The sequence below is a fragment of the Passer montanus genome, unplaced genomic scaffold (assembly GCF_014805655.1).
Source record: "Passer montanus isolate IOZ18808 unplaced genomic scaffold, ASM1480565v1 scaffold84, whole genome shotgun sequence".
Taxonomy (NCBI): domain Eukaryota; kingdom Metazoa; phylum Chordata; class Aves; order Passeriformes; family Passeridae; genus Passer; species Passer montanus.
The window spans coordinates 2605048-2618256 of NW_024373701.1; the positions used below are offsets into that span (position 1 = coordinate 2605048).

At 46.1% G+C, this 13209-nt stretch overlaps 1 protein-coding gene across 2 annotated transcripts; it reads left to right on the top strand.

The window, feature by feature from the left end:
* Window positions 1-612: 612 nt before the first annotated feature.
* CDKN2B (cyclin dependent kinase inhibitor 2B) lies at window positions 613-9160 on the top strand. 2 transcript variants are annotated; one of them, XM_039733210.1, is made up of 2 exons: window positions 613-939; window positions 8448-9160. In XM_039733210.1, the coding sequence occupies exons 1-2, from the start codon at window positions 676-678 to the stop codon at window positions 8742-8744; spliced, it is 561 nt and encodes a 186-aa protein (XP_039589144.1). In that variant the 5' UTR covers window positions 613-675; the 3' UTR covers window positions 8745-9160. The 2 variants fall into 2 exon arrangements, with proteins under 2 accessions (XP_039589144.1, XP_039589146.1); XM_039733212.1 differs by lacking the exon at window positions 613-939 and adding an exon at window positions 5894-6110.
* Window positions 9161-13209: the final 4049 nt, after the last annotated feature.

Consider the following 13209-nt stretch of genomic DNA (forward strand, 5'->3'; position numbering starts at 1 on the left):
GGAGCCGTTCATTACCCGTTTCGGTGGCCGGCGCGGGGAAATAGAGATCCTCTTTTCTTTTCTCTCCCCCCTCCCGGCGCCCCCCCTCCCCCGCTTCGCTACGCAAGGCTCCCGCGTCGCGTTCAAATGGCCATGTGACAAGGAAATAGCTGCTGGCCCGGGCCAGCGCTGGCCCGCGCTTTCGAAGCGGCAGCGATCCGCTAGCCCGCTCTCAGGAGCGCCAGCGCGGCGCCCCGAGCCGCCGCAGGCCCCCTCTCCCGTCGGGGTTTTCCCGGGGGCACTGCGCTCCGGGAACAACCGAACAGCAAGAAAGAAACCCAAACGGAGCGGGAGGCGGTGTGTTTGGAGGGACAGAGCGGGGGGAGGGCAAGGAGATGTCGTCAAGGCTTTATTTGAAAGCCTCGGAGCGCCCTGCGATTGGCCGGTCCCTACGCCCGTCTGGTGGCGGTGCTCTTCCCCGGCGATCTTCCCCCTACCCATCCCCCGCGGCCAACCTTCCTTCGCCCGCTTTTCGAGGCGGGAGCCATCATCGTGGGAGGAGTTTAGAGGGGGGTGTAGGGGAGGGGTGGGGAGCGGAGCGAGTGTAAAGTGAAATGGGGAGTCGAAATTAGTTAAACGGAAAAGAAAAAAAAAATAACAAAAAAAAAAAGAGAGAAAGAAAATCTTCTCCAATGAATGGAGGGTAAGAGGGCCGATTCACCGGTGGGGCCCCGCTGGGGAGGTATTTGTAGCATGACGCGCCCGCGGCTTCCCCGCACCCATGACCCCGCGGATAAGGTGCACAATCCACTTTCGTCGCGCCCGCAGCCTGCCCCGGGCCTGGGCGCTGGGCTGGCGCATCCTCCGCCGCTTTTTCGGGGCGCTGGGGCGGCGCTGGCCGCGGCGCCTTGCCCTGCAGCTGGTCCTGCGGCGGAGGCGGCGCGGGAGCCCCGGGGCCAGGTAGGAGAGCGGGAACGGGGCCGCTCGGGCAGCGGGGGCGGCGGTGGCAGCGCCGCGGGGACCCCTCCGCGCCGCATGCTCGGGTGGCACCGGGCAGCACCTTAGCTTTCGGCAGGCGGGGTGCTTCTGTGAGGTGTTTTTTTGTTGTTGTTGGTTTTTAGGGGTTTTTTTTTTTTTTTTTTTGTGGTTTTGGGGGTTTTTTTTTTTTTTTTTTTTTTTACGCAGCAGAAATTGTTCGGTTCTTGAAGTTACTGTAGCTTATTTCTGCCTTGCCTCCCACTTTTTGAGACGTTTTCTGTGTGGTTTGTTACGAAAATATAAACCCACCACCCCTTCCCATCCTTTTCAGACAGTTTCTTGCAAACAAGGAACATAGCTATTGCTCTGAAGAGGGAAAATGGCCACTGTTTCTCGACCGTGAATTACTTTCCACTCTTGTAAACGACAGTGAAATACAGTGGCCTACTTTTCTGGCCCTTGCTGTTACAAAAATATGGGAAATAAGGGTCAGAGCGGCCGAGCAGCGTCAGAAAGAGTAATAAAAATACACTCGTATTTTAGGACCTTAAGAGACATCCGAGGCTCGGGCAGTTTTAGAGACTTTTTCCTTACTGCAGAGTGCAAAATCGGATTGATGTGACATTGATTATCACGCATAAAAACCAGCAATAATAATTCGACATCCAGTGAAGCTAAAGAAAATATTAATTTTGCTGAGAATGTGAGGATTGTTCTGCAAAATCCTCATAGAAAGTTATTAGAGCATTCCACAACCTCCTTTAATACAGAGCACAGCCTGGAAAGAACAGAGATGGAAAAAAGTTTTTTTGAAATATTTGCCTCAAATTTACTTCAAAAATAGAGACCATTTATTTTATACATGTATAAATGAATGCATTAAATTTTTAACCCTTCAAGCTATAGGACTCAGGTGTGGAGATAAAGTAATTCAGAGTTTCCCAGCTCCACTCTCTGTTTAGATTGCTTCCAATGCTATTTGAATAAAGAGTGTGGGGCCATACCCACAGACACACACACACATAAAAACTTAAGCATATATCTATAAAGATATAAATCAGAAAATATAGACAGTTTTCCTTGTTCCCTTCAAATTGCATCTTTTTTTTTTTTTTTTTTGCATTTGTAGTAGGCCTCATTTCTTCATTCTACACTAAATGGGGGAAAAAGAAACTATAAACTCTGTCTGACATGAAAAGTATGAATCTCAAATGCAAACATAAGTATGAGGGTGCTAATTACCTCAAAGTAAACTCTCTTTAGCAAGGACAAAATCCCTCACGGATCCGAAAGTGTGGCTATTATTTTCTCACTCTATTTCCACACTTGCCATAAATAATGCTACTTTTTTATTCTCTTCCCCTGAGCTTTTAATCGGGGAAAATAAGTTTTTCTAAAATGCTGGTTAGCTCTAGACTGCAAATCGCATTTTGAAGATCCTGGGATGGAGTGAGGTGTGTGTGTGTGTGTATTAAATTTAATTTAAAAAAATAAACCCACAAAACGAAACCAAAAAACCCTACCAAAAATACAGTATCTAGGGATAGTTTTGTAACTGTCTCAGGTAACACATAACGGAGGTGTGGCTGCCCCATCTCTAGAAGTGTTTGAGATCGGGCTGGATGAGGCAGGGCAGTGGGGTGGGATTTGAAGTATTATCTCTGATGTCCTTTCCAACCCTAAACAATCTCTGATTGTAAGATATACTCTGTGAAGTATTTATTAATTATTACCACAGTTTCTCTGAGTTATGTTTTAGCTTTTGGGTGTGGTTTAGTGTTGGCTTTGTTTGTTTAGGATATTTTTTCGATCATTTTTAAGTTCAGTAGAAACCCCCATGGCACCACTTCTGAACGACTAAAATTAAGGTGACAGATTTTCCTGGTTTTAACCAGTATGTGTAATCAGGATAAATATCTTTACAAATATTCTGACATTTTAAACTGAAGAGAAGAATGATAATGTTAAATTATTTCTGTAAATGGGTATTGCATCATTTTTAGTGTAACTCAGAACAACAGTTTCCCCCACTCCCCTTAGATATAAACCAGGTTACTTCTATGCAACCTCTCCACTGCACCTCCTACTCCTGCCTTTCTTGTCTGCTTTTTACCTATTTACAAGCCAGGGAATCCCAATATTATGTTCTTTATAATTTGTCTCTATAGTATTTAATTAACCGCTGAACCTATTATCCAAATACTTGTTAGATACGATTGAAATATTTCTTTTTGTTGTTGTTTTTGTAAAGGGTAATACTTGCTAAGCCTTAAACAGGGCATAAGATGGCTGCTTTTTTAACTGCAAGTTACCTCTTCCGTCCTTTATGCTCTTATCAAAACATCTCAGAACAATTTGCAGGACTGCTGTACTGTAGTGTTAAAATGGATCTGTTTTCAGTGTCAAAGATCTGTATGGTTGAATAATCATTCTAAAATGCAATAACAGCAGAAATGTAGGATAAGGACACTGCTTAACATGATTTTTAAATTTTTTTTTACTCCCTCTCTTATCTTAACTCTTTACTTTTTTTATACTCTTAACATAATTCTTTTTTTTTTTAACTGAAGAGATATTTTTAATGAAATTATCTTTGCAGTAAGGTTTGCTGGGGGGGAAATGTTGATTCCCCTCCCTCCCCTGAGATACAAGTGCAATACAAGGTTCTTTCTCAAAACACACTAGCATAGGCTGCATTATTATTACTCAAACTTCAGATATTACTCTGTATTGTTATGTTTTGATTAATTTGAGGTCCTTTGTTGATACTAGAATTGTATAATATAAGATTTGTCGTTAGAGGGGGAAGAAATCACATTATTTCAATCATGTAATTGAAAATGTTGTGAGTTAAAAATGTTCTAGTATTTTGATACATGATTTGGAGGGTCAGTAATGTTGGGACATAATAATGGGACAATATTTGTTGTTTTACACTATTTACACTTTTAACATATATAGTGGAGATGGAGATGAAGATACAGACAGGCTCTCTGATTTGAAGTGACATATTTATTTGCAAATATATTGACATGTCAGTGTGCATTTTTTTTTCTTCACAGGATTAACTAGGTTGGAAAAGACCTTTAAGGTCATTGAGTCCCACTTATTTTTATGCTTTTATACTCAGTAAAAGATATGTATTCCTATATTTATACATACATTTATGCAGAAAATCCATGATCAATAATACTATTTCACAAAAAGCAAGGCTAGGCAGTGATACCTGCAACACTACCACGCATCACTAAGGATTTGAAGTTTTAAGATACCTGACAGACATAATTAACGAGGTTTTCTCCTTGGATTTATTTCTATGTGGCTATCATTAATGTCAGAGAGCACAAGAAGAACTGGAAGGTACTTTGCCTTTTGTGTGGGGGATCGTAGTACTTTCTTAGACTTCACAGACTTTCAAAAATCCACTCTTTTAAACACTATTTATTAATTTTAAAATTTTATTTATTTGTTTGTTTGAAATTTCCTGTCTGTCCTGAGCACTGCTTTGCACCATGCGTGGTAGAAAAACCACGATGTGGTGGGAGTTCACCACCAGTCCCTGGCAAGCAAGGGTCTCGCCTCAAATTTTGGACCCCGATCTTGCAATGCCACTTGCCCCAGAAACTTTGCAAGGGAGGCTCCGAAAGCCACTAAACGAAGACACTTTAGTGAACCTCTGACTTGTCTATTCAAGGATAAATCTGTGTTTATTTCTCCTCGTCCGAGGATGTCTCTCGGATAATAGTAAATATAGACATAAAGTCCCCGTGTTTCTCTTTTAGCTATGCAGAGCTCTTCGGGGGGTTGTATCTGCACAGCGGGTACTTCTGCGGCGTCGCACCGGTCTCCTGCAAATAAAAAACAAAAAGGAGTTTAGGGAACTGACATGGTTGGGGGGGGGGAGACAAAAAAAAAGGACAACAAAACCCTGAAAAACTCCCTTATTCCCCCTGCCTCTTACAAAGTCTGCCTTTGTAAGAGGCAGGAACTTCGAGGTGGCAGAATAAAAACTTCAGGTCGTGGGTGCCGACCACCCGCTCCCACTGGACGGCCGCGGGGGGGTCTCTTGGGGCGGGGCGTGTGTCACAGGCGCTCATCTGGGCCTGCAGCGGGGAGAGGCTCGGCGCAAAGCCAAGGGGAGGAGCCAGACGCTTGGATTTTGAGGATCTTCATGGCTGCAAGGCGAGGTTCTTCTGCCCAGCCTCCGGCTGCGCGGCTGGATCTGCACCTTACCCTGGTGCAAACCTCCCGCGGTTTTCCTGTTCCCGGGAGGCTCTGGCAGGGCCCGGCTGAAGCCATCCCCTTCCCTCCGCTGCTGCGGGCACGGCTCCCTTCCTCATCCGGTGCGCCAGCTCTCGGCAGGCGCAGGACGGAGGGACGGACCCCCGACCCACCGCTCGGACGGGCTCGGCCAGGGCAGGGCCCCTTTTCGAGACAGAAACCAGAGCCATCACTCGCACAGAGTCCCTCTCTGTTCCGGGAAAGTTCAGGTCCGTCGTCCCTTCGTCATGTCTTGGACCCGCCTGCCTTAGATACTCGGGTGGCGCATCCCACCTGCCCCGGCCGAGGCAGCTGCCCTGGAAGCTGTTCGCCCGTGGGTCTGCGCCCGCTCCCCTGCCTTCCCAACCCGCCCCGACAGGGGAAGGGGTTGGGGGCGCAAGGCCGCCGCCCCCATCCCCTCTCCCCGGTGAGAGGAAAACCCCGCAAGAACCGCCCGTGCTTGAGGCGGGGGTGAAAGCGGGCTGCCCTCCGAGGTGCCGTGCTTGAGGAGCGGGCTGCCGCCGTGCCGGCGCCCCTGGCCCCGCGCGGGTTTTACCTCAGCCGCTGGCAGCCGGGAGAGCGGACACGGCAGCGCCGCTCGGCTGGAGAAGGGCCGGAGCGGGAGGGGCAGGAGGGGGTGCGGGGGGGCCGCTGCCCCCGGGGAAGGAGGAGCTGTGTCGCAGCGACAGGCGCGATCGCAGCCAGAGCAGAGGGAAAGGCAGCCGCGAGCGTGAGGCTCAGGTCGGCCGGGGGCGATGGAGGGGTCCCCCCGGAGCGACGGCGACCGCCTGTGCAGCGCCGCCGCCCGCGGGGACTGCGAAGAGGTGAGGAGGCTGCTGCATGCAGGCGTGGATCCCAACGGGACCAACGCCTTTGGGAGAACCCCGCTCCAGGTACAGAGTGCGCTGGGTGGGGGGCCAGGGGGGAAACTGTGCTCTGACACGTCGGCGGGGAAGGGTGGGCATTCGTGTTTAGAATGAGTTTTTATTGTTGTGATCGGAACTGTACTCCAGCCGCAGCTGTCTGAGCTCAAATGTGCCCTTTACTTTTTGCTAAGTCCAGCAGTCCTGTAAGCACAAGATGGAGATTAGTGGGGAACGGCTGGCAGCAAACGAATTTTTCTAGAAGGTACTCTAAAGGAGAAGTTGGACTGTAAAATCCGCTTCCAGACAACCTGCCCAGATAGGTTTGGGGAATGATCTGCACTTCAAGCAAATTTCTTGATTTTTTAAATATAGCCCGAACAGACCTATATTTAGGTATAAATATATATAGACCGAAAAAGACCTATATTTAGGTCTTTTTTTTTTCCCAGGGAAATCGAAGTAGGGTGTCTTCCTAGTATATTCCTGAACAAAGAGCTAAGAAACTGTGCTGATAAAAATTGTAACTTGAAACTAGGTATGTATTAGTAGTCACCTCTTTTTTTCTCTTAGTAGCAGTAATTTTAACATTCTCTATCCCTCAATAGTGGCAGTATTTATTGATAGATGTTAGAAGTATCAGTATGCAGAGTTGCTTTCCAGGCAGTTATGGAATTTAAAATATATTATATTAATCGACATACTTAAGTAGACACTTTTTAAATGTTCGTTGAACGATTAATATATTGTGATTTAAATTAGAGTTTTGTAGAAGATTTTCGAGTTGTTATTTAAAGAAATGCATTTGATGATTCATCTAATGTTCAGCTAAGCTGAACAACTATTTTGGTGCTTGCACTTTACATGAAAAATGAAATATTTTTCTGAAGTGTATTACCGAGAATGGCTCTCAAAAAGTTATTCGTTTTACTTCCGTTTTGTGTTCAAATAGCAGATGAAATTAATCTCCAAACCCTTATAAATTATTTTTCCTTTCCCCATTTCAGATTAAGTTCTCTTTCTCTTGTCAACAACTTGCAAAATGGCTGACACTCGAATACCCTCTTTTTCTTTCTGGAAAAGATTAATATCTGGAATTTAGATATTATGACATTCATAAGTATTATCACACTTGTACTATAAACAAACCCAACTATTTGAAGTGGACAAACCAAAGTCCCGAGGTAGAAATTGATAGAAAAACCTATTGTCTTAAGATATTTTTCAAAGTATTAAGTCACAGTTTACGGTGGTTAAAATTTCACTGAAAGTGACAGGGACAGTAAGGGAAATAAAACCCCATGTACAAATTTATTTTGGTTTTTGGTTGATTTGGATTTTTCTGTGGGTTTTGTTCAGTTGAGTATGATCAAACATTGCCAAAAGTTTCTGCTACTGGCAGAAAAGCAGACTGTCGTTAGGAATTTGCCATTTAGACATTATCATTCGGAATTTTCCATCAGTTAAGTTTTGTGCATTGCTTGTGAGCGCTCAGCAGCTGCTCTCACACCTCTGAGAAGAAGACAGAGATGAGAGAGAGAAAAAAAAAGACAAAAGAAAAAAGAAAAAATATCTTGGTCCGAAACTCAGGGGAGGGGGGAAATAGAAATATCCACACCGAATGCCAAAAGGAGCCACACTTAGCTGCGTTGTCCCATTGCTGTGCTAATGTTGATAAATCGGTAAAGCATTCTAAGTGACAGCAACCTTAATGCAAGATCCCTCCGGTCCTTTGCTGCCACAAAACACATGGTGTGTGTATACATAGCATACAAATATTTACAAACTCTTCATATGTCTAAATATATTTGATATGTTTTTAATATATGTGTATGTCTAAATATATTAGTAATATAAATACAAGCACTATTTATTATATAATTACATAAAGGTTGTCTGTATTGTGTGTATATATCTGTACACACACAGCTGGTCTGTATCTGCATATAAACGTGTTAATATGCATATATCAACATAATACGCATATAAACGTGTTAATATAAATATGTGCTTACACACACATCACAAATACCATTTTTACCATGGTGTATACAAATTATATAAATGTGAAGCCCAACACACACATGTGTTGTACCTATTCTGGAAACAAGTAGCTAATATTTTTAATTTGTCATCTAATCACAGACTGTCTCGAGTGGGAAGGGATCCGTACGGATAATCGCAAACGGCCGTCACAATGTATGCAGGCCACCACCACCACAAGCAGCCGAGACAGCAGAATCACCCCCCAGAGAGGGGCCGCGGGTGCGGCCGCCGCCGGCCCCGCTGCCCCCGGCCTGTGCGCGGAGGCGGGTCCCGGCGCGGCTCGGGCTCTGCTGCGGGCGCTGACGCTGTCTCTCCCCGCAGGTGATGATGCTGGGCAGCCCGCGGGTGGCCGAGCTGCTGCTGCGGCACGGAGCCGACCCCAACCGCGCCGACCCGCGCACCGGCTGCCTCCCGGCGCACGATGCGGCCCGCGCCGGCTTTCTGGAGACGCTGGCGGCGCTGCACCGCGCCGGGGCGCGCCTCGACCTCCGCGACGGCCGCGGCCGCCTGCCCCTCGACGTGGCGGCGGGGGGCCCGCAGGGGGCCGTGGGGCGCTACCTGCGCGACCCTCCGCCCCTTCCAGGAGCCGGGGGCGCCGCCGAGGGGGCTGCGCGCTGACCCGGCCCCGGCTTGTCCCCGCGTCCCCGGCAGCCCACCTCCCCCGCGAGCATCCCCGCCGCCCAGTCACCAGCGAGCCGCCGCGGATGGCGCTGCCGATGTCCGTCTGCTGGGAAGAGCGCTTCTTTGTCCCGCTATCGCCAGGGCCCCTCCCGTGAGTCCCGGGCACTCCGGCTCCCGCTTCTGCGAGAAGACACGTGCCGAGGTTTTCTCTGTTTCCTGAGAAAAAGAGGAAAAAAATCCGAAACACAATCAAGACTAGAGCTCCTGCTTCCCCCTCTCGTGATCTCCGGCGGGCAGAGCACAAGCGCCAGACGGCTCTTTTATACTCTAGCGGGAAAAAAAAAAATAGATATATTAAATGTTCACCTTTTCCTCTTTTTTATTTACAATAAAGCTGCTTAGCGAAGTGAGAACGCTATGTTTCCCTTACTGGCTTGCTCACTGCCCTGCAAAGCTTTCTATTTTAGTTATTCCTTGAGACTCTTTTATGTTGCACTCCAAAATAGTGAACACTTTAGCCATATCACTCATAAATTTAATTAATCCCCAGAGCTTCTCCCCTCACCAGCCCACTCAACATACAGTTTTAACACCAAGATGTAACAGTGATTGAATGGTAAAAATTTTAATGCTGGTCAGCCTTACAGTTTGGGAACTACAAACATTTTGTGTAGCTGTATTTTTGGAAATTTGTGTGAGTAAACAATTGGCAGTCAATTAATTACTGCAAAGTTTTTTGCATTTGGAGATCCTATTTGCACAGAAGGTATAGACAACGAGCTTCTTATTTTTAAGACAGCTTTCTGGGTTTCTAAACCAGATACTTGGAAACAACAACAAATGACTGAGCTTTGTTATAAATCTGGATTTTCCTACACTTTTTGTTTTCTGTTTTTCCTGTGTGATTTCTATCATCTACCCGATGTTCATATCACTTATGTGTTATTAAATACCTGCTATAATTCAGTAATAAAACACGAAAAAGATTGGCTTAAAAATAATTTGCTCCTCATGTTCGAGTATTTAATGGCTCTGCATGCAGCACACTTAGTTGGGTGGTGTCATTTATTTCAACTTTGTTCGTTGCTTTCAGTGTTTGTGTGTGTGTCTGCATAAATAAATATGGATACACACTGGTCAGATACCAGGACTTTTTGTAGATGTGCATTATTTAAGCACACACACACACAGAGTTTAAAATAGCCAGATCCTTTATTTCTTAGCTCTTTGGGGGAATAAATGGAGAGCGAGCCCCATCACGGAGGATATTTGGTGTCTGGGAGCAAACTCATCTGGGGCAGGGCGGGTGGGACGAGTCGGGCCCAATGATGCTGGTGGCTCCCTCTCCAGCTCAGAATAGCCTGTAATTCTGAGAAGGAGCTTTTCGTTTTCTCTCCCGACCCTCCAGGCGTGCAGGAGCCGAGTTCAGCCTCTCGAGCTGGGGCCCGAGGACGGCGCTTGGCACAGCTCGGCTGGCGCGGCGGCAGCGCCTGCATTCCCACATCACCCATCCCAGCCTCTGGGCTCGCTGTCCCCGTCCCTGCCGCCGGCCCTCCTGCCTGCAGGCTGCCCATCCCGTGGGAAGGAGGGCCAGAGCTCCGGGAAGTCCCCTCCGAAACATGGCAGGGGGAGTGGCATTCACACCGGGATGCCCACGGGGTTTTCACCAGCCTCTCCTCACTCGGGAAAGCTGTGCCAAAAGAGTGTTACCTTCCTAGAGGCTTTGGCCTCAGAGCTGCCAAAGACCAAAACTTCCCTGGGAAGTTTTCTGAAGAGGATGGAAAGTTCTAGGCATGGAGTTATGTATGGTGATTTCGCCAAAAGAGTGTTACCTTCGTAACAGAAGGCTTTGGCCTCAGGGCTGCCAAAGACCAAAACTTCCTTGGGAAGTTGTCTGAAGAGGATGGAAAGTTCTAGGCATGGAGTTATGTATGGTGATTTCAGAGGTGGTGAAAATGTGGTTCATTCTTTGGACAAGGAGCCAGTAGTGCTGTGAGTACAAAATCCACATCTCAATTGCATGAAAATGCCAGCATCCGAATAATTTGACAAGATATTTTTAAATTGTGGTGTCCTTTGTCAAACTTTAATAAAATACCTTCAGGTGTAATGGCACTTAGAAAAACAGAGTTTACTAGTACACACTACAAAAAATTACTCTTTTAGAACATGATTCCCAAGATTTGAAACAGGCAACATCCCCTCCAAATTCACCCAGGTTTATTGTGTCTAAGGGTCCACAGACTTTAAATCCTGTGTTCAAAGTCTTTGAAATTTTCAGGGAAAACAGGAAAAATAAAAACTGTTTTAGAAAAGGAAGTCATCATCCCACCATCCCACACTCTGAAACAAAGGTGTGGAAATTCATTGCCTACTTACGCAGAAAATAAGACAGAAAATAAGCCTCATGTACTTTAAATCTCAGGAAAAAATGGAAATGCTCAGTGAGCTTACAGAAGCAAGGATGTGAAGATGGAAAAGGCAAGCCAAAATACCAAGCGCTGGAGAGGAAACCTCTGAAGACATTTGTGTCTTTTAAGTGCCCTATTGGAGAAATCACTCATAGGGAGGAGATGGTACAGCTAAGTGTTCTATTTTTATTATTGTTTAATCAGATTTCAACCAATCCTAAACTGACACTCACTGAAGTGAGTAATGTCTTTTTTTCTCTCTCTCTCTTATTTTTTTCCCCAAACTCACAGAAAAAAAAAGAGGGAGAAGTAGTTTAAAATACAGTATGAACAGAAGAGAGAACATTTTTTCATTTGTGGAAATGTCCCCAGAGGACCAGTATCTTCACTTTCCTGTCTCTTACTCTCTCTCTCTTATTTTTTTCCCCAAAATCACAGAAAAAAACCAGGCAGAAGTAGTTTAAAATACAGTATGAACAGAAGAGAGAACATTTTTTCATTTGTGGAAATGTCCCCAGAGGACCAGTATCTTCACTTTCCTGTCTCTTACTATGTATTTGTAAGCACCTTTATGCTGTTGGCAGAAACAGTTGCAAACAAAGCAAACAAAGTGTGCAGAAACACTTGCAAACGAACTGTTTCTGGGCTGAAAAAAGTCCAAGAAGGTATAGTGAAAGGAGAGGTGGTCCTTAGGAGTTGAAAAATAAGAATATTGTAACTAAAGGCATCAGGCTGCCTCCCAGAAACGTACACAGAAGACTGCCACTGAATCTGGCATTACTCTTGTTATTGAGAGTTAGTTCAGAATTGAGAGTGGGCTGCGAGAGCCCCTGTTTACACCTACAGCTTCAGGCAAATAAGGACCAAGGGGACAAAACATCTAGGGTTTAGCTAGACCATCAGCAGAGGTCATGGTATTAGACATAGCCTACTTCCTACAACTGAAGGTAGCTTTTGCTGCCATTGATGTAACAAAAAACGCGAAACAAACAAACAAACAAACACTCCAAACCAAACCACCACCAACAAAACCAGCAAAAACCAACCACCACAAACAACAAACGAAAAACCTCACTAGCAGGAGGAAACCTGCAGCCCTGCCTGCTGACCCTGCCTGTGCGAAGTGCCGTACAAGCCACCGTGCCCGCTGCGGGCCGCCGCTTTCCTACAGCCCTCCTCTAATCACACCGCCGCTCCACGGAGGAAAACCCCGCCCTGCGCCTGGGGGCTAACAAGGACCAGTCACTCCTTTCGGGAAGCAGCCTCGCTCATGTCTTCCAAACAGAAACATTCTGACATGAGGAGCTGCACGGCAATCTAGAACATGAGAGTTTGATCTCCCAGGTGGAGAAAGAACCAGCAGCAGCTCCTTTTTCTCTCCATGGCGCTGGTTGTTGACAGGTAGGAAAACAGGCATGCTGACACCTGGGAGGAGGGTATACAGAACAGAGGAGAAAAGACAGCAGAACAGGGGAGAAAAGACACAAGTCCAGCTCAAGAAAGAGGTGGCTGGGGAAAGCAGAGACAAACATGGCTGCGTGTGCTTGAAAGGATGCACCAGGGACACGTATCCCTATGCCACTCCCTGCCAGCCTGGCCCAATGGTTTTGTTTGGCTTCTTGACACTCATCTTTGCAGAAATCCAGTGCATGTGGCTGATGAGCAGTGGCACTTAAAATCAGACAGCAGACTGTTTGGTGGAGCCAGTGAGAGGGTATTCCTTGCCTATACAGAACAAGCACTTGAACATTGCTGGCTTTATGTTTTTGTTTTTTGGGGTTTTTTTTTTCCATCTGTTTTCTCTTTAGATGGTGAGCAGCCTAAGGGCCAGAGAAGAAAATGAGAGTCAACCCAAGGTAGCAGTAACATCATGGAGTGGAGAATTTGTACTAAACTGATCCAAGGACAGAGATTTATTTCACTGCTCTCACATGCAATTAAGGGGAAAGAAACTCCTACCACCACCATCCTCCTACTAGTTTATCTTGCTGGTTTACCTTGAGGCAGATGCAAAAGAATTATTTTAATGTTTGACTATGTTATGAAAACAC